General features: G+C 47.8%; 1 protein-coding gene across 1 annotated transcript in view; it reads right to left on the minus strand.

Moving 5' to 3' along the window:
* Positions 1-564: 564 nt before the first annotated feature.
* Positions 565-21,494, minus strand: part of bicd1a (bicaudal D homolog 1a) — a gene marked incomplete at both ends in the record, with an annotated part of 46,064 nt that continues 25,134 nt past the window's right edge. Inside the window, 9 exons of the mRNA XM_083654184.1 lie at positions 565-688; positions 1,757-1,842; positions 4,951-5,161; positions 5,832-5,983; positions 6,317-7,093; positions 7,739-8,137; positions 11,307-11,804; positions 13,562-13,714; positions 19,576-19,788. Of these exons, the coding sequence (XP_083510310.1) occupies positions 565-688; positions 1,757-1,842; positions 4,951-5,161; positions 5,832-5,983; positions 6,317-7,093; positions 7,739-8,137; positions 11,307-11,804; positions 13,562-13,714; positions 19,576-19,788 (2,613 nt within the window). The remainder of the gene's footprint in view (positions 689-1,756; positions 1,843-4,950; positions 5,162-5,831; positions 5,984-6,316; positions 7,094-7,738; positions 8,138-11,306; positions 11,805-13,561; positions 13,715-19,575; positions 19,789-21,494) is intronic.

Below are 21,494 nucleotides of genomic sequence, written 5' to 3' on the forward strand. Positions count from 1 at the left end.
AGAACCTTTGCTGCTAGTTAATTAGGCTGTATACACTATTTTTTTTTCCTTTGTTGAAGAGTATAAGAATTGGCCATGTAGCGAATGTGCCAAGTCAGCTGTCATTATCAAAGTCTACACCACAGCAGTAAAACATGTCGCGAATTCCATCTCAAAGAATGACCAACAAACAAGCAAATTATATCACAGAAAAAAAAAACATGTCAGTAATAAATATCTCATAAACATAACAAATCAATATGTCAATAAATAATCAATCAAGTAAATAGATCATAAATAAATACCGATATAGATAAGGGAGAACATTCCCATGATTTGCACCGCAGTTCAGTCCTCCTCAATTCTCTGTTTCACGTCGCCGGGCAGGATATGATGTCAGTCGGGCCTGACCGCGCAGGAAGAGAGCTGCCTTGCTCCTTGCTCTGCGACCCTGGTAACCAGGAGGGAGGGAGGCCTTAGTGTTTATTTTGGGGTGGGGGGTCACAGAGACCAGTAGGCACCAGGGTGGATTACTAGGTTGAGGGGGTGGGAAGTAACCCCCACACAGGGGGGGAGGGCCCGGGGTTAGGTGGCGGGGGGTCGGGGTTGCTGGGCCAGGCAGTTACGAGGGTCGCAGGGGGAGAGAAGGCTGCTGCTGCTGCCGGACAGGACGACTCGCTTCTCCCGGAGGCCGGCCACAACGTTAGGACTGGAGGGGTGAAGGGAGACAGGGAGAACAGGGATAAGTAAGAGTGTGACAGTGAGACATGGGGCAATCCAAGGACTGCAGTAATATACATACATAACCGTCTGGAAGAATAACGTTACACCAGGTCAACAAATGAAAATGGGATGTGGGATGACGAAAATGTGACGAGGGGTAAAGAGACTGCTTTCCTCACAACAGCACAGAGACAAGGAGAGCGAGGGCTGCTGATACTGCACGAGAACAACACAGGAACCAAACGTGTAGGACCACACTGAAGCAAACATGCATGGCCTCAGCAGGCGTTCAGAACCCTGAAGGAGGACTTGTAGTGCGGGCGGGAAAGTGTGTGTGGGGGGGGGTTTGGGAAGTACATTGATATTTCAAGACGGAGATGATGATGGCTATGAAATGCAAACTCAACCATTCCATGCCACAGGTCAGTGATTGCATGCGGTGCTGAAGCTGGTGAGAGAGGAAGCTAAACTGCTCATCCAGAGTTGAGCTTGGACAGCTTTGAAACTAAGGTTTGATGACATGTCTGTGTGACCGAGTACAAAACGCGGAGTTCAGATGAATGATGTAATAGTATAAATGGTTAAAAGGCTATGCAAACCTGTACTACAAAGTACAGTGTTTATAATTAATACCAGAGCCTCAGCCGTAATGTGTGCACTGTACACAGTTAAATGCAGACGTAAGCGGATCTGGCAAAAATACACCATATTTTTTTGCCAGATCTGCTTGCGTCTGACAAGATGACATGGGTGCGAGTCTGTTCCGGCAGCCGTATCGGAGCCGTATACCACATCTGGTGGACATTGGCCTTAGTCAGTCAGTGTGAAACCTGTATTGACTTGTCGCTGAGTGTGAATCCTAACAGTTTGACCATTTACCTGTGATACTGTAAAAAGATGTGGATATAGACAGACAGACAGACAGACAGACAGACAGACAGACAGACAGACAGACAGACAGACAGACAGCTCGATAGACAGTAGATAAATGGGTAGATGGGTAGGCAGGTAGGTATGGATGCCAGCGAGACTAGCAGGTTGTATAGCTTGTTACCTGTGGGATCGGGAGGCTCTCCCTCGCCTTAGTTGTGGGGAGAGCGACGGTACTGAGGCAGCAGGCTGCTGACAATCTACAAGAGACTGATAAATTAGACAGATATACAGAGTGGTGACACTCAGGGTTAGTACAGAGGGCAGAGACATTTAGATAATACAGAGTGGTGACACTCAGGGTTAGTACAGAGGGCAGAGACGACAGGCAGGGAGGACAGGACAGGACAGGACAGGACAGGACAGGACAGGGGGAGAAGGCCTTGTCAGAGACTAGAGAGACTGACTGCTGGTTCCTGAAGCTGCTGGCAATTTTCATAATGTGGGACTAATCCGATCCTGGCCTGTATAATTTGTGGCAGGGACTGTTGTTTTGGGGAACAAGTAGGCCAAGGTCATTTTTCTTTTTTTTTCTTTTTTTCTTTTACAGATTATGAAAGAGCAGACTGTAATCTTTCAAATGATGTGCCATACATTGAAATCTGAAAATTGTGGAAGAAGATATATGCTTATTTGAATGTTCGTACTCATTATAGTTGGTGAACAGGCTTTGGTTTGCTAAAAAATTATATGTATTTAGTGATCCTACAGTAAAACTGTTGTTTGTTATATTGAGTGTGTTCTTTAAAGGAGAATTTCGTTTTTTTTTACAACCTGGACCTTATTTCCAGCTTTAATTATGGTTTTTAACTCACCCTGATAAGTTTGGTTTGATATCCACGTACTGAAACGATGAAACGAGGAATACGGGGCATGTGTAATGCGTGTATTTACGTCCTGTAAATAGCTTATTTTTGGACACACAGTGGCTCATATCCTTATTATATCATAGAGACAATCAATGATCTGTGTGTGTGCGTGTGTGTGTGTGTGTGTGTGTGTGTGTGTGTGTGTGTGTGTGTGTGTCTGTATATATATATATATATATATATATATATATATATATATATATATATATATATATATATATATATATATATATATATATAGAAGGAACACAAGGAGCACGGGGGTTAGAAAACACAAAACACCCAAAGAGACAGAGACACAGAGACACATTTACACACACACAAACACATGCTTGTAAATCCAATACTGTATTTTTTTGTACGACACAAAAAGGAGAAGGACAGAAACAGTGGGGCTAACACTGAACAATCAGATCAAAGAGTATAAGAAGGTAAGGGATAAAAGTTTGGTGCTTTTTTGACAATAGCGCTGCCGCCATTCTGGACGGAAAACACCTCCTTGTGCCAATGGGACAACAGCACACAACCATGACAGAGAAGACACACATCATGACCGGGAAGAACACAGGCTGTTTCGCTAGAGGTACGTTTGTACATCACTTTGTAGGCAGGACGTTTTACTGGAGTCATTACGGTAGTCTTTTTCAGGTCCAAAATGGCGGAGGCGTAGCTCTGCTGCTGCTTCTTGGCAATTTAATTTCTTTGTTTTGATCCTGCTGATGGAAACCCTATGAGCTATGACTCACACCATAACACCGCTTTATGGCTACTATATCATTGAGCTCCCACTGTGTAAATTTTAAAAAGTCAAAATCCATAGGTGTACAAACGTAATGCCATGAGCTTTGTCAATTCCACTGAAAAGTGTTTTTCACCTGGTTGATGAGTACGTTTTTCTTTTCTTTCGCCGTTACATGTTGTGTAAGCCGACCTTGGTAATGGTTTCACTTATGATTATAGATGATTATCTGAGGTATGGGGGGGGGGGAGAGTCAAACAGCACTTGACAGGAAAATCTCCAATGGGAAAGCGATGTCATCAGACACTGCCATCTTGTGGTACATAGTGACAATGCTGTAAGAGAGGTTCATCAAGGCATTGGTCATCATCATCAGTCTCAGGGTGGATGAATTTAGTTTCAAGTGGTTTCCTTCCTAATTTCCTTATCTCCTTCCCTCATCTGCAATATATCTTTTGTCCACCATTCAGCTCCTTCTTTTACACAATAGAGGAGTGGAGAGAGGAGACAAGTGAAGATGGGAAACATCAAAGAGGACTGAGATGCACCCAGAGCAAGAGAGGCACAGAGAGGAGGTCTCGCTGGTTTCCATGCTACTCTGATTAACATGTTCGCTATGTAATACGCTATGCTATTAATCCAAGCTGCTCCCCCTGTCAAATGCTTTTCATTCCAAAGATATGAAGACTAAAAGGGCATGCATGCATTGATGAAGTAGAAGGAATATTGTTTTTACATCAGAAAAGGGAAAACATGATAGGCTTAACAGGATGGATTCATTTTTTAAATAAATGCAAAAAAAAAAAAAAAAAATCTAAGTTGTAATTCCTTGAGTCTACCATGGTGAGGTGCTGTGAGTCAGTGAATGCCAAAGCGCATACTGCAGCCATACTTTCCTTCTTTGCTTGCTCATGCCACAGTATGCTTCTTTGTTTTCATTTTAAAACCGCGCCCAGTATTGTAGAAGCAGAAGACATGATGTCACCTTATCAACTATATCAGATCAAGAGAAGGATCCCTAATATGAATGCGCTAATGTGGTAATGAAAAATTCTCTGCAATCCAACTTTTCATTAAAAAAATGGAGTTGAAGTCACAGTGTATGCACAGCATAGCACTGTTTTGAAGATGGAGAAAGCTGTTAGGGGCTGCTTAGTCCTGAGCAGAGTCCCAGTGTTGCTGCATGTTCGAACCATACATACACACAAGAACCCAGTTTCTCCTCCTCTCTGTTTCCCACCTAGTCCTGAGGCTTCTGGGAGCTGTGGGTGCGCCGATGCCTGAGAGGAAGCCCAGCTGTGGCCCTTTAAGAACTAGTCATCACCTTCCCCGACGGTAGGGAGATACCGGGGTGGAGCTCGAGGAGCTGGACCTCGAGGATGGGGAGAGTGGACCTAAGTCTTGTCTGGATTGAATGAGCCGCCTGAACTCTAAGGTGAGCGTCTCAGGGTCTATGGCGACGCTCTGGGGACCCAGAGACCACGGGGAGTGACTCAAGGAAGGGAAGGCTGAGGCCGAGCTGTGGCTCGTGTCAGGGCCTGGGCTGAGAGAGTAGGTCCAGGGCGACAGGGAGGGACAGGTGGTTAGTTCTAAGGAAGGAGGACTACTGAGGGCCAGGGAGGTGTACTGCAGGGTGGAGAAGGGGGTGGAGAAGGGGCTGTGACCCCGGGTGGGGCTGGGGGGAGCGGTGAGGGCGGCTCTGCCACTTACTTTGGGCGGGCTGCTTCTGATCCTGGGCACTTTGGCGCTGCGGCCGCGGTAGGTCAGCTCGTGGTCAAACTCCAGGTCCTCCAGGCGCTGCGTCAGGGCCAGCTTCTGCTGGATGGCCATGCGGAGGAGCGAGTTCAAGGTCTTCTTCTCGTCCTCGGCCGCAGCCAGCTGCCTCTGCATCTCGTCCAGCTGGATGACGTACTCGTCACATCTAATGAGGAAGGGAAGGAGACGGAAGGAGAGAGGGGACAAACAGAGGTAAAGCGGGAGAGACAATAATAGTGAGAGGGGAGAAAGGAGAGTTCACACACAATCATTCATTTCATTAGCCTGGTTCAAACCATCAGTCTGGACTCCCAGGCGTCCACAGTGATTTCAGTGGGTGGGAGTACTTGCCTTGACAGACACCTCCTTCAGCCAATCAGCATCGCCGAAATTCAACCCATAACGACTCGGGAGAAAATCTGCTGGTGCATTCTCTTGTTCTTGTATAATTGTTGTTATTGAGTGTATTTCTGCAATAACGGCATAACAATAACTTTATGGCTGTGTTTACTCTACTAACGTTAATGTTACCAATCGTTGCTTCGAGAGCCGCCATTACTGTTTTGCCAGTGGCGTCCCTGATTGGATGGTTATGTTATCAACTACGACGAGGCAGGTCCCCAATTGGTCCGGGTACATTAAAATTTTATGGAAATCTCTGGGGGCATGCGAGAGCCCAGACTGATATGTAGAGTGAAACAGAATGTGAGATCACGTTAACAGGATGGTTTTTGATTTCATATTAATTTCTGTTCTTTACCCATATTAATAGCTGTGTATGCCTACTAATCTAAAAGGAATGTTGCAGTGTCATATTTCCCAGAAGCCCTTCTCACCTTGTGGCGAACATGGCCCTGAGAGTGGAGAAGGTGGCGGCATCTTCTTTCAGAGCCTTCAGCTCGTTCCTCAGCTTCATCATGGTCTCCGTCACCATTGACTTTTCGTTCTCGTACTTGCTCTTCAGATTAGCCAGTGCACCCTCTGCTGTCTGCAAATTGGGATAATAATTAGATGAAGCATTTTAATGCAATGTGTGGGTTGATTCCAGATCATAAATTGTGGATTATACAGAGGACAAGGACAAATGACAATGTACAGATGTTGCTCATTTAGTTTTGCAGTGCAGTGCTGCTGCAATACTGCTGCGGCGGTAAAAGTTTTTTTTAAACGTTTTCTTTGTTCTTAACAAAAGCACCCTGCTTAACAAAAGCCCAGTGCAGATATAAAATTAATGAGAAACATCTGTACCAGTTTATCCAGAATATTATCCAAAATGTATGTTTCCTTCAATTTGCCTATACTGTATATATCACGTTTTTACCTGTTTGTTGGCCTTGAGCACCAGTCTGAGTGTGGCTATCTGCTCTCTCTTGGTGCTGAGCAGGGACTTGAGCTTGAGTATCTCCTCCAGACAAGTCTCCTTGTCCTTGTCAATCAGAGGTGCCAGTTCCCGGGCTGCAGCCCTCTGCCTGGACAGCTGCAGCGAGCGGTCCACAGCCCTCTGGAGGTGTCTGACCTGCTCTCTGATGATGGCGTTCAGGTTGTAGATGTTCATGGGCTCCCGCCGCAAGTCACCGCCTGCCTCCGTAGGCACTGGGGACGGGGAAGGTGAGCCGTTGATTGCTGGGATGAGGGTGCGGTTGGGGCTGCCCTGGCAGGCTGGAGATTCCCTGTCCACGGTGTTGGACGCGGTTGTTGTATCATTGGGATGGGGCTCTTTGGAAGGGGAGTCCATGGGACTGCGCGGGGAGTCGGAGGAGGAGGAGCAGGAGCAAGCGGCCGAGATGGCCGCTAGGCGTCGCGCCAGGCGGGGGGAGAGCAAGGCCCGCGGGTCGTCGGACCCCTTCAGGCTGCCGCTGCGCGTGCCCCGGCTCTGGCGGTAGTAGTCCAGCATGACGCGGTTGGGGGTCTCGTTGTTGCACATGCAGACGTGGTGGTAGAGCTGGGCCAGCTCCTCGCTGAAGGTCACCAGCTCGTCCTGGGCCGCGTTCAGCATGCCCTGGCTCTCCGTGGCCACGCTCGAGGCCGCGCGCAGCTCCGTCTCCAGGCACGCCACCCTGTCCCGTTCCTCACGACAGCTGCGCTTCAGACGAGTCACCTGCTCAGAGGAAGCAAAATGATTTGTGATCTCATCGTGCACAAAACAGAATGAAGTGAGGTCCAATATCCTACAACAGTGCTTCTCAAACTTTTTCACGTCCTGTTTGGCGGGAGGGGAACTGGGGGGATTAGCTTGATCCTCCCACACGCTATGTCTTGAAGGTGAAACGCCTCGCTGTCAGGTGAAAATAAATGGCTGGCGACTCCACATGTATCGGAGGAAGCATGTATTAGGCTACAACTTTCCCCAGATCGGGAGAGGGGGTGGAGCAGGGGCAATTGGGGAGAAAATGGGGAGGGGGGATGGGCTCCTAAAAACCTTGATTTAAAAAAAAAACAAGTCAAGGACTCCTAAACTGACATAAATTAGATGGACCCCCAAGATTTTGTCCCAGGGTCTCCCATATGATAAGATTTTTGTTTTTAGATGTTTTATTACAGAAAGTGTATGAAACCCATGACCAAAACAGTCATACAGTCTGTCATGTTACTTATGGATGGATTTATAGTGAAAATAAATGATCTGCCTTTTTTCTGGGGACCCCTGCAACCCCGTCAAGTACCCCACTCAACAACTGTCCTACAATACAAAGGGTAAGTTTAACATAGCAATAATACAAAAGTCAAAGTTAGAATGTCTAACCTGTTCATCCAGGACCTGGACCCTGTCACCACCGTGGCTGTGCTCCTCTCCCTGGCCCTCCACGGCCTGGTTGAACTTCTCCTTCAGGGCCTTGAGCTCTGCTTTCAGGTCGATCACCTCCGTCACTGCCACCTTGTACTTACACTCCAGCATCTCAAAGCCATAGATGTCGGGGTCACGGTGACCGTTGGCGGGGGGCGACGGGGAGCCGCCGTCGGGCTTCTCGCTCTCCTGTGGCTCGTGGAGCTCCTTGTCGCCCGTGAGGCACTTCATGGTGGCGACGCGCTCGGTGAGGCGGTGGACGCGCTCGTGCTGCTCGCTCAGCGCACCCTGCGTGTGCTGCAGCTGCGTCTGAGACTCCTGCAGGTTCATCAGCAGAGCCGCCTTCTCACACTCCACCTGCAGGACGGGAGAACACACTACACCCTCAGAGACAGTCACACACTCCACCTGCAGGATGGGAGAACACACTGCACCCTCAGAGACAGTCTCACACTCCACCTGCAGGACGGTAGAACACACTGCACCCTCAGAGACAGTCACACACTCCACCTGCAGGACGGGAGAACACACTGCACCCTCAGAGACAGTCACACAGTCAAAGACAGGAAAACGCTGCACAAGGCTTCCATCATATTTCAGTACGCCTTTCTCCTTCATTATTTAAATGATGTGTCATTAAAGGGGCACTTCACCGGAAAACAACACTGATTTATTTTTTGCATGATCTCACACAGTTTTGCAGGCATTCAATTAGTTTGACAGTTACTGAGAATTGACTTGAGTTAATTTGAGCACCAGTGATGTCATCAAACATGACCAAAATCGTGACTCAAAACGTACGCAAATCGTGACTCACGTAACATTGTTATTCATCTCGCAATATATCTGATGTGTGTCTGCACATGAGGAGAATAAACTGTAGGTGTGCATCTGTGTTGTGCTGTGTGTGGGTGAAGGAGACTGAGAGGACAGAGGAGAGAGAGAGAGGGAGAGAGAGAGAGAGAGAGAGAGAAGGTGTTGGACCTCTCGAGAGCCTTATAAGCACTGCACCACAGGCACCAAATTAGCTGAGCAACAGCTAAGGGTGATGTGTCAGTATGTTTCCTCACTCTGTGCCTGTGCGCCTGGAGGCGAGAGAGAGAGAGAGAGAGAGAGAGAGAGAGAGAGAGAGAGAGAGAGAGAGAGAGATAGTGTAGGAAGGATGGAGAGGTGGGGACACCAATGATCTGTAGCAGTGTGAGGAAAGACCAAAACAACTTGGGACAGTAGTGACTTACTGTCATTTTATTTCTGTGCCAGCCACTATTCTCCATCCACAATATCTGCAAATAAGAATGAGTTCCACAGCACTATCAAGTTAAATTGAACCATTTTTGAGAAGGAAATTAATGAATTTAGGATTAGAATTCAGGGTCTGAGTGGTCTGGTTTCTTTTTTTCTTTTTCTTTTTTCTTTTTTCTTCCCCCCCCCCCCCCCCGGTTTTTTATCCCATTTTTTATCCCCCATTAGTTAGCTAACTTAATTTATTTATCCTGGTTGCTACTCCACCCTCTGCCGATCTGGGGAGAGCCGAAACTGGTTCCATGCTTCCTCCGAGACATGGGCAGTTAGCCAGCCGCTTCTTTTCACCTGACAGAGGAAGCTTCACCGGTAGGACATAGCACGTGGGAGGTTCACGCTATTCCAACCAGTTCCTCTCCCTCTGAACAGGCGCCCTTAACGACCAGAGGAGGCACCACATTAGCAACCAGGATATTGCATGTTTTGGTGAAGGGGGTTCCTATATGAAGGAAACCCCCGGGAGGCACGGGGAGAACATGCAAACTCCACACAGAAAGGCCCTTTTGACGACCCCACCCGGGCGGTGGTCACTCGAGGACATGCGGACGGGCACGCATTCCTTCAGCGTTCACAGCGTCCCAGGTGGAAATCAAACCCAGGACCTTCGAGCTGTGAGGCGACAGCGCTTACCACTGCACCACCGTACCCCCCTTACTGGGGGTCTGGTTTGGGGGTCTGGTCTGGTTTCTAATTGGAAAAACAGCGGCAAAAAGAAAAATCTATTTTTTTTAAAGAGAAAGACAAAAACAGAAAACAGGAAGAGAGAGAAAAGTGAGAGAGTTGGTTCCTATCACTGCCTGTACAATGTCTCTCTCTGTCAGCCATACAGTGCTGTATATATAACAGTATGTGTGCACTGCACTCCATGTTCTGTAACACTTGACGTCAACAGCATGTTCCCTCCCTGCGAGGGCTTCTATTCCCGTCCTCTTGTCTCTAAGCTAACAGCAGACACAGCCGGCCTCTGTCTGCAACCTGCATCTGCCACCCTGCCTTATCAGATGCTAATCACACTGACAGAGCTGCCCATGGCACGCACACACACGCACACACACACACACACACACACACACACAACACGCACGTACGCACGCAACACGCACACACAACACGCACGCAGGCACACGCACACGCACACACCACACAACACGCACGCGCACACCCATGATGGCATACAAGGCTGCTTTCATCAGTGGAGCTTCATCCAAACACTGAGAAACACATCACACGCACACACGCGCACGCACGCACGCACGCACGCACGCACGCACGCACGCACACACACACACACACAGAATGCAGCAGGGCAGTTGGAAAGCCCTCCGGCTCTCATTCTCTAATGAAATGTAGCGTGGAGAGGAGAGGAGAGGAGTGGAGAGGAGTGGAGTGGAGAGGAGATGAGAGGAGAGGAGTGGAGTGGAGAGGAGAGGAGTGGAGTGGAGAGGAGAGGAGTGGAGTGGAGAGGAGTGGAGAGGAGATGAGAGGAGAGGAGTGGAGAGGAGAGGAGAGGAGAGGAGTGGAGTGGAGAGGAGAGGAGTGGAGTGGAGAGGAGTGGAGAGGAGAGGAGAGGAGTGGAGAGGAGAGGAGAGGAGAGGAGAGGAGAGGAGAGGAGAGGAGAGGAGAGGAGAGGAGAGGAGAGGAGAGGAGAGGAGAGGAGAGGAGTGGTCGATGGGTGTCTTCTAATGTGCTGGCTGTGTAAATCACTGGCTTTATCCCTCTGAAGTCACATCCATTCAGTGCCTTAGAATGAATGTGGATCAGGCACAGATTTAAAGTGACTGAAATACCCGCAGACTGCAACTCAACCAGAGCCCTCTGATGTCCACATGCTGTCATCACCCCTGTCTCTGAAAAGACACACTCTCCACACACAAAAGGGATGCACATAGAAAAAGCACTTTGCAGTGTCTCACAGTCAATATTGAGGATGTTACTTGGGCGATTATGGACGTATGGTATTTCCTGTGAGATGTAGGCTTTGTGTAGCTTTGTGTACCATTCTGATCACATGAACTCACATTCTGTTCAACTCCACGAGACTGTGTCGTAGTTGACAACATAACCAGCCAATCAGTAATGGCATCTCCCAAAGCAACGAGCGGTAACGTTAACGTTAGTAGAGTAAACAGCCATAAGTGCTGTTATTGCATAAATAAACTCAATAACAACAATAAAAAAAATAAAAAACTGCAGCCTTATCCCACTGTATGTCCTCTCTACACACCTGTAGCAGCTGCTGCTTGAGCTTCTGCATCTCCGACAGGTTGAGCTCGCTGAACAGGTCCGACACAGGGTGCAGACACTCCCCTTTCCGGCCCGGCCGGTACTCCCCGTTCATCTTAGCCAATCCCGTGCCTCCGTGGTGGTGGCCGTTGCAGCGGTTGCTGTCCTCGTTGCCGTTGGCGGCAGGGATGGCGCTGCCATTGGTGCCGTTGGAGCCATTGTTTGTCTCCTCGGGGAACTTGAGGGTGTCGACCCCGGTGACGGTGAGGGCCAGGTGGGCCCCAGCTCCGTACACGCTGTCGGTCAGGCTGATGTGGTGCGCCAGCTCCTTCCTCAGGTTGTTCTTCTGCTCGCGCTCGCTCTTCAGGGCATCCAGGGCCTCCTCCAGCTGACCCTGCGAGATGTCCTTCAGACGTAACGCGTCTTCCAGCTGGCTGTTGAGGAGAACCGTCTCCTCCTCCAGCACCTTGATCTCATGTTTCAGTCCCTCATACTCCACCTGGGGAGATGAAGAGAGGAGAGGAGAGGAGAGGAGAGGAGAGGAGAGGAGAGGAGAGGGGAGGGGAGGAGGGGGGGGGAGGAGAGGAGAGGAGAGGAGAGGGGAGGAGAGGAGAGGGGAGGAGAGGAGAGGAGAAGAGAGGAGAGGAGAGGAGAGGAGAGGAGAGGAGAGGAGAGGAGAGGAGAGGAGAGGAGAGGAGAGGAGAGGAGAGCATTAGAGTCCTATATGGGGGATATAATGGAGGCACTGGATACATTCCAAAGAGCTTGGTGATGCTGTGCAAGTTATACCTGGATAGAGGATGAAAAGAATGGGGAAAAGCAATGGGGACAAGCTGACTTTAGACTTGGCCATACAGTAACTGTGCGTTCCTCTTACTGTTAAGGGCGTTTCACACTACATGCTCTTATAAGCCCTGGGCTAAGAGTAGGGCTAACTAACTTAGCCCCTTTTCACACACACACGCATTGTTAACAATGCGTGGTGGAGATGGAAAGTCGGGGTTACGCCCGAAAAGTCTGGGATAACCTGCTCAAGAGCAGGGCCAGCTAGCCACGGCTGAAGTCGGGGTTAGCCCACTTTGGAGTGGGCCAGGATTGTGCAAGTGTGAAAGCTTTCTTAGCCCTGAGGGCTAACAGCTCTCTTAGCCTCAGGCTGACTTAACCCAGGCTAAGTGTGGTGTGAAAAGCCCATTAGTGGGTCAGTGGAGTTTTAACAATGTATACTTAGTATACTGAGAATCTCCCCCATTGAGAGAGCATCAGCTCATGGTCCACTGGCAGTGTGTTAGTGTGTGCATCTGAAAACAGAAAACACACTGGCCTGTCAGAAAACAGAAAACAGTCTGTGTTGCTCGTCATCTCCATTTTCTGCTTCAATACTCGCCAACGAGTGAACGCCAACCCCAGATTCACTACTTCCCCCCCTTTCTCTCTCTCCTTTTTTTTTTTTTTTTTTTTTTTTTATACTGTTTTTAGAGTTCTGGCAACCACAGGGAGGAGTTAAATTATACCTTTGACAAAAAATGTTCCCTCGCTTTTCCCTTAAAATCTATTGTTCACAAGGAAGATGCTGTTTCTACTCTCGACCTAACCTAGTTTCTTCCAGCCATAATTTTCAAGCAATCTGCCTTCTGCTCCAGGTATGACAAAATGTGATGGCAGCTAGCCAAAAGGCTACAGCTATGCTGACTCACGCTGTGGTCAGACTGTGCAGTCCAGTAAGTGAGATAGAGAGTGAACCCTTACAGGAATAAAGTTGTGAGGAGGGCTGATGAACAACTATTATGATGTGATGATATGACAGTGTTGTGTCGCACAGTGCTCCAATATATCCTGGACCTGTTAGCCATACTGGAACCCAATAGGCCCTTTTCACAGCAGTCATTTTGACATTTCAAAGCAGGGTAAACACAGGTGTAACCAATAATGTTCCCTGGCACTGGAACACCTACATTGATTCGACCGATCATTAATGTTATTGGTTACACCTGTGTTTACCCTGCTAAATGGCTGCTGTGAAAAGGGTCTATGCGGAGGCCACGTGTGGAGGTTGCGCTGGAAGTCATAAGAGAAAGATTGCTAAATTGCTAAATAACGGGGATACAGGGATAACTAAGAGGAGACAGTCACTAGAATCAGTGACCCATATTTTTGAGACAAAACTGGTGGCTGGGGTGTGATTCAGGGTTAAATGAAACAATGGGAAATCAGTGTGACTTTATCTGGATGCTAGAATGCTAATGCTTTGCTACTGACCTGGTTCTGCTTGAGCGTGGAGACCAGCTTCTGCAGGCTGATGTTCTCCTCCTCCAGCTCGGTGTAGTCCTGCAGCAGCCTGCTCTCTCTGAACTTATACTCCCTGATCTCCTCACGCATCCTGCTCCTCTGCAGCTCCAGCATCTCATTGCTCTGGAACGCAGAGAGACGAGGGATGGAGAGAGGAGCAGGGGAGAAAAGAGGAGAGACAAGGGATGGAAAGAGAGGAGAAAAGGAGAAAGAGGAGTACAATGAGGAGAGAGAAGGAAGGAGAAAAACCAGTCAGTATCATAATGTTTAATCATAACCTAAGTATATGTCAGATAGCATTTAGTACTATCTGATCAGGTAAGGTAGGAGGATATATATATGTTCCGGTAAATGTAGAGAAATGGTAAATCTGTCGTTTTCCCCGGAAATCGAGATTCCTTGCTTTTCACACGGGCGGGGTTCGTGTCCCGCATGTGGACACGACGTGTCCGACGTGTTCCGTTTTTAAAGCATAACAACCCTAACCTTAACCAAGTTGTGTTACTTGCCTAACCTTAACCAAGTTGTGTTACTTGCCTAACCTTAACCAAGTTGTGTTACTTGCCTAACCTTAACCAAGTTGTGTTACTTGCCTAACCTTAACCAAGTTGTGTTACTTGCCTTAACCAAGTGGCTCGACTCAGGGCAGGGCTTGCTTTTCTCTCCACATTAAGTCTGCTGGGAAATATAGACAGATTTATAGTTTCTCTACAGTTACCATATAAACTATATACTGCTTCATGTTGATCCATATTATTGCAAATGAATATAAATGTCATCAGATCAACTGCTGAAAAGAATGAGTTATGGCTTTACGTACATGTAGTACAGTAATTATGTGGGCAACACGCATGCTAAATTAATCATGCCTATGGGTACTAATACATTAGCTCTAAGACACACACACGCACACGCACACGCACACACACACACACACACACACACACACACGCATATGACGTGCACACACACACACACACACACACACAAACACACGCACGTGACGTGCACACGCTTGTGGTCCCAGGAGGATGAGAGATTCTGTGAAACAATCTGACTGTCCTATAAAAGCGGTGGCTCAGCACTCTCTAACTCCCAGAAAGATCTTTCTTTTGGGCAGACTGCAGCACACAGACGCCCTCAGAAACCTGAGCGCACGCCGGAGCAGATCAACTGTGGATGGGAGAAACGCCCTGAGCACAAAAAGCCTCAAATCTGCCAAGGCAGGACCGGGAACATATACTGTAGCAAAAATGATCTGTGCTCACACGACTGTTAACGGCAAGTTTCATACGACTCATGAAAATGCATAAATATCCTATTTGTTAGCTTCAAAATATACCCCCACATCCTCATTAAATTAATTCCTATCTTTACCCACATCAATGGCTGAAAAACCTGTCTTAACCTGTCCTCATATAAAGGAAAGCCAGAGATGTTTATTTTTTAATGTCAGAACCGTTTTTACAATTTATTAGTGATTATTGCAGTTAGCAATTAGCCAATTAATCAATGAATTGTCCCTGTTTTATTGTAATGTTTTATTTTGTTATTTTATTTTTTCTGTACCGTTTTGGCAGTCTAATATAGCTAATTAAAGCATTGGTTACTTACAGGGGACAACTGTTGCAAAAAAAACTCATTCTGAAGGAATGGACGTCCCCCTCTTCACCCTCTTTTCAATTGTGGTTGACGGACATGACCTCTGTTATACGGATGGAGAGACTTACGTTCCTTAGGACCAACTCACTTAAAACATCTCCAGCTGTCTGGGACCCGTCTCTAGCCTACCTCGATGAGGTTAGGGGCCACGGGTGACTCGCCTGGCTGGTTTCTCATGGACCCCTTGCATAAGATCCCATGCATAATATATCTTACAAGCACATAAGCACCTTACTGTATGTGGCTAGTAGCACCACATTGTAATATTGAATGTTGAATATATATGTATTTTTTTCTTTTCTTTTCTTCTCTTGTGTCTGAGCCTGTTCGTCTGTCCTGTTTGTGTATTGTTCAAAAAAAGATTAAAAAGTAAAATATTGGAAAAAAGGGTGAAAAAAATCATTGGTTGCTTGCATTTGAAGAAGGGCCAGGCTGTAGGTGGAAATGCTGGACAGCAGTTCATGTAGATCCCAAAGACTATCCATCATTTCAATTGAAGTGAGAAGCGGGATGAGAATAGAACAGAATACCTACACTGTCATGATGAAAAGTGTAGTGCAGCGCCAAACCTGCAGTTACTGCAGACTGAGGCAGAAGTGTGAAGTACGGGATATAAAACAGGTAACCGTATATGTGCAAGCCAGAGAGTGTGCGTGTACTGTAAGAGAAGGAGGGATGCAGGTTGAGAATCGATTCTGTAAATCTCTCAAATCAAAAGAACCTGCCTGCTGCACTAAAATAAGGGACTCAAAACGTGTTGGGCAGGCCAGATCCTCTCGCTTCTTGCTTTCCTTCTCAGTGAGCCGCTCGTCTCTCTCCTCGTCTCTCCTCCTCCATCAGTGATGCTGTTGAGCCTACCAGGCTGCCTGCACCTCTCTGTACATATGGCAGAAGTGCTGACTGCAGAGACACCATCAGTAGGGAAGAGTGGACGAAATACACAGGAGGGGAAGAGACTCAAAGGCCCGGGACACATATGGCCTCTTTTGAACTTTGACCCTCCAGGACCTCAGTGGGAGGAGGAGGGGGGCTGGCGGGAGAGGCAGCAGTGCATTGGGAAATGGGACGACAATAAACGCCATTGTCAGACACTGCACCTTTTTGAATTGTACAGTAGCTGACAGCAGCTCCTCTTCAAGCAACTGGAGCCCAAAACCGCAAAGCACGGCTGCTCGATTATGGCAAAAATCATAATCAGGATTATTCTGACTGATATTGAGATCATCGATTTCTTTGATCTTTAAATATAATTGCACTGAAAAACAAAGAAAAAAAGAAAAAGGAAAAAAAAGATAAATAATAAATCAATTATATATAAAAAAAAATAATGATTTGATCTTGATTATCTTGTTTTCATAATTGTGGGAAGCCAAACGTGAAATTAACATTTGATTAATTGCATAGCCCTACTGCAAAGAACATACTGTAGAAGTAGCTGATTTTATCACTCCAAAAAGCACAGGAAAAACAAACATACAAAAACCTAGTAAGATACTGTAATTACTGTCACTGTAACGAATTACTGAGAATAACAATATATGCAACAATCCATATTTACTCATTTGTCTGTTGTGTGGTGTTATTGACCATGACCTTCCTTCCCCTGTTGTGTTGTCCCGTTACATAATACATACTGTATTCATGTGAATGCAGGGACTTAGACGCTGAGCTGGGTATGAAGTGCACAGGATCAGAGGCTAATGATCAGGCAGTGTGAGGCTCTGTAGAGGATCAGCTGATCCGGGGTCAGGGGTCAGGGACAGTGCAGCACCCAACACTGGCCCTCAGCGCACAGGGTGACCTAGGGTTCACAGCACACACTGCAATACCATTATTATATTCACACGACGACGACAGTGGCAGCAGTCCAAATATCTCATATTTGCTCCTCATTACCACTACAATAGCTGCAGCAGGGATTTTTTTTGTCATGTAGGCCTATGCCCGAGAACAGAAAGTAGCTCATGTCATGAAATATGAGACAATTCTAAGAGATTGCTTAGGGCAGATTTTCTTTTATTTTTTATACATAGTTCACGTTTTACAAGCAGTACGAAGTTGGGCCTCCACATTGGCTAATAACTGTAAATGTCGGGGTTGATATTACAAGTGCAGAGATGGGTTTCGGTACCAATAATACTGTCGCTCAGTTTCAGAGATGATTCTACAAAACCAGATCCAGTGTGGTAAACTTTTCTCAGATATTTGAAATTTACCATATTTTGACTGGCATTTGCTCATTAGTCGAAAACAAGCACAGACCTGTAAGCCCACAACACAGTGGTATGCTCCACCCCCTATATCCCCCTAGTCACTCCTACTCACCCCTTGAATCCCAACTCTCTACTACCTTCCTATTCTTATATGGCCCCTTTTCCCAAGTCCATGACTTTTCACTTTTCATGAGTGAGAAAGTGAGTGAGTGAGTGTCCTGACTTTTCCATCCCTGAGCCCGGCAGGGATGTGGGAAAAACAAAAGAAAAAAACTTTCTCCAGCTAAAGTAAACTTCCTCCAGAAGTTTTTCTTGATGAATCTGTATGTGTGTACATGCTGTTTGCAAACAGGTGCTCTGTGAAAACATTTGGATTAGATGGGGCCCCAGCGAGGCTGCAGCATCTGTCTCGCAATTAAAAAGCCACTTCTCCTCATTAATAGGCGTTCCATATGCAAATGAGGATTTCAAAGAGAGGCAACAACAGGCAGCTGATGAGATGAACACATCATCAAAGAGACATGGTCATGATGCAAACATGAGAAGAAGAACCATCTTCAATACCACCCTGTGGTGGAGCTTCAGTGGGCTTATCAAGTTGAAGGCTTCCAGGTCAAAAAGCTTCCCATTCAATCATTCAAGGTGTCTCAGAATGAGAAATATCTTGATTAAATGGACTTATATCATACATACCCATATCGAATATCAACAGTCATACTTTAAAAAAGTGTAGTGCTGCTGGCTGTGTGGTGAGAGCAGCCTGACTCACTCTGCACCCTATACACATGTGCCGAGCTCAGGGCATTTCTCTTATTCCCCAGCTTAGCACAGGATTTGCCCCCCACAATGGGGTCGAGGCCGCGGTGGCTGACCCCACCTCGAACCCCTGCACCACCCGCAGTGTCTGACCCCACCTCGAACCCCTGCACCACCCGCAGTGTCTGACCCCACCTCGAACCCCTGCCCTGCCCGCAGTGTCTGACCCTGCCTCGAACCCCTGCCCTGCCTGCAGTGTCTGACCCTGCCTCGAACCCCTGCACCACCCGCAGTGTCTGACCCCGCCTCGAACCCCTGCACCACCCGCAGTGTCTGACCCTGCCTCGAACCCCTGCACCACCCGCAGTGTCTGACCCTGCCTCGAACCCCTGCACCACCCGCAGTGTCTGACCCCGCCTCGAACCCCTGCCCTGCCCGCAGTGTCTGACCCCGCCTCGAACCCCTGCCCTGCCCGCAGTGTCTGACCCCACCTCGAACCCCTGCACCACCCGCAGTGTCTGACCCCACCTCGAACCCCTGCCCTGCCCGCAGTGTCTGACCCCACCTCGAACCCCTGCACCACCCGCAGTGTCTGACCCCGCCTCGAACCCCTGCACCACCCGCAGTGTCTGACCCCACCTCGAACCCCTGCCCTGCCCGCAGTGTCTGACCCCACCTCGAACCCCTGCCCTGCCCGCAGTGTCTGACCCCGCCTCGAACCCCTGCACCACCCGCAGTGTCTGACCCCACCTCGAACCCCTGCACCACCCGCAGTGTCTGACCCCACCTCGAACCCCTGCCTCAGCCTCAGTCCACTCCCTCTGAATCTCCGCCAAATTTTTTAATCGCCTTTGCTTGACAATCCACTGAAGCCCACGGTCATCCATGGTATATATATATATATATATATATAATAGATAATAGCCCCGCCCCTTCCTTGCCTCACCTCCCACCACCCACATTCCCCTAGCCACTCCCCCTACCCACCCCTCAAATCCCGACTCTCTACGACCCTTCCTATCCTTAGCTACGGCCCCTATTCTCTATCCCCGCCCCCTTCCATGGACCCCCCACCCACATCCCCCTAGCCACTCCCCCTACCCACCCCTCGAATCCCGACTCTCTATGACCTTCCTATCCTTAGCTACGCCCCTATTCCCTAGCCCCACCCCTTCTTGCCCTCCACCACCCATATCCCCCTAGCCACTCCCCCTACCCACCCCTCGAATCTTGACTCTCTACCACCTTCCTATCCCTTCCTATCTACCTATTCCTATCCCATGTATAGAAGTTGCTGCACCGCTTCAAAACTAACTGCTTGGGTAAGGTGGATGTTAATGTAGACAGGTTTACCTCTCTTAGCTCCTGCACGAGTGTGTTGAGTCTGTCGGTCTCTGCTTGGGCGTTGGAGGCCACAGAGCGGCTCTGCGTGAGCCCAGTCTGCAGCTGCAGCACGCGGCCCAGGTAGTAGGCCTCCTTAGAGGCTGACTCGCGCAGCAGCGACTCCTCGTTGCTCTCCCCGTCCTCCGCCACCTTGCGCTGGTTGGAGTACGCCTGGCCGAACGCCTGGGGAGACAGAGAAGGAGAACGTGAGGCTGTTAGGCGGGGTGAAAGTTGACGCCATTAGGCTGTGTTGCAGCTCTGAGCCATACGTGATTTGTCAGTGCAAAACATATAGATCAATGGTGGAAAAATAGATAATAACTAAATAAATAAATAAATAAATAAATAAATAAATAAATAAATAAATAAATAAATAAATAAATAACCATGTTTTGATTTCAGAAAAGTTCAATTAAAAAGGCACTGATCCAATTCCTGCCATAAAACAAGACATCATAGAACATCAAGATCCATGGGTGGGATTTGTATGTACAGTACTAGGGCTGTGCAATAAAAATTATACAGCAATACATTGCGATCCCCCACCGCAACTATACTCTACTGATTTTTCACAAAGAAAAATATTGCGATATGTCGTATTGATTTTTTTGCACAGCCGTGTGTTCAGTGTCACAATAAGAATACTTATGCACTTGACTTTTTTTTATCATGTTATGCCATCTACATTTCAGTCAGTGTGTTCAGTAACACAGTGTGCAACTGTGCAAATTTGCAAACAACAAAAATAAAGAAATTATGAATGACAATTTTGAATTAAATAGTTTTGACTCAATTTATTCCACTGAGTTATCAATATAATGTGATGTACATATTACACTACCCAGGTGGTACACAGCAAGTTGTATCTTCAGCTCTATTTTTTTTAATTTTCACTCAATTATGTAGACTGAATGACTAGAGTATTGCAATTAATCGGTATCATATCGCAATGTATCGTATTGTATCATCAAATCCAGCACATCCTTCACAGTTACGGCCACTAGGGGTTCTCCTGCTGTACTTTTGACCACCCCACACACCTGCAGGCCGGGGCTGTCCCTGAAGGGTACAGGGGGGCTGTCCATGTGAGATGATATTTCACCCGCCTGGTAGCTGTGATCAATAGAAATGCTGTTCCCATTCTCCTGACACAGGTTTCCACACCGCTGAGAGCTGACGTGTCTTCATAAAGGAGCCAGGGCTTGATTGAGGAAATCACAGCAGCCGTCAACAGCACAACAGGCCCTCCAGTGACCCCTGGACACAGGCCGTGCCAGAGAGGTGGCTCTTCTTGTTCATACGGCACCAGCACATGTATTACCACAGGATTAACTTCTTCTGGTCAGACGACCATCTTATTGCATGTTTTTAGCAGGGGGCCATAGTGATGTTATATGGAGGAGACCGCCAGGGAGACCACCTGGGCAGTGGGCACTAGGCACTGAAGGCATGGGGAGACACACCCCCAGTGCCAAAAGCGTCCCAGGCGGGAATCAACCCCAGGACCTTCTTGCTGTGAGTCGAGAGTGCGAGTCAATAATTGATTGGATTTATACAGCGCCTTTCTAGATACTCAAAGCGCTTCACATATCAAGGGAGGGAGGGGGAGGGAACTCAACTCATCCACCACCGATGTGTAGCACCCAAGGCGGGCCAAGAGTCAAGGGCGCTACCACTGTGCCAACTCAAAATGAGACTATATAATTTCTATATATATACAGTAAGTGCACTGTTGGTTGGACAGAGTGGACCGCATGGATGTTCCAGAGAATTTCATCACTGCTAATGGAACATTGGCTGGCATCCATGGAGCTTTCTCAATGGTTAATGGTACAGCGGCTGCCAACCTTTTCCAACTCGGGGCCCACTTGAAAATCTCAAAACCTTTC

This window comes from Poromitra crassiceps, assembly GCF_964638095.1.
Source record: "Poromitra crassiceps genome assembly, chromosome: 18".
NCBI classification, from domain to species: Eukaryota; Metazoa; Chordata; class Actinopteri; order Beryciformes; family Melamphaidae; genus Poromitra; species Poromitra crassiceps.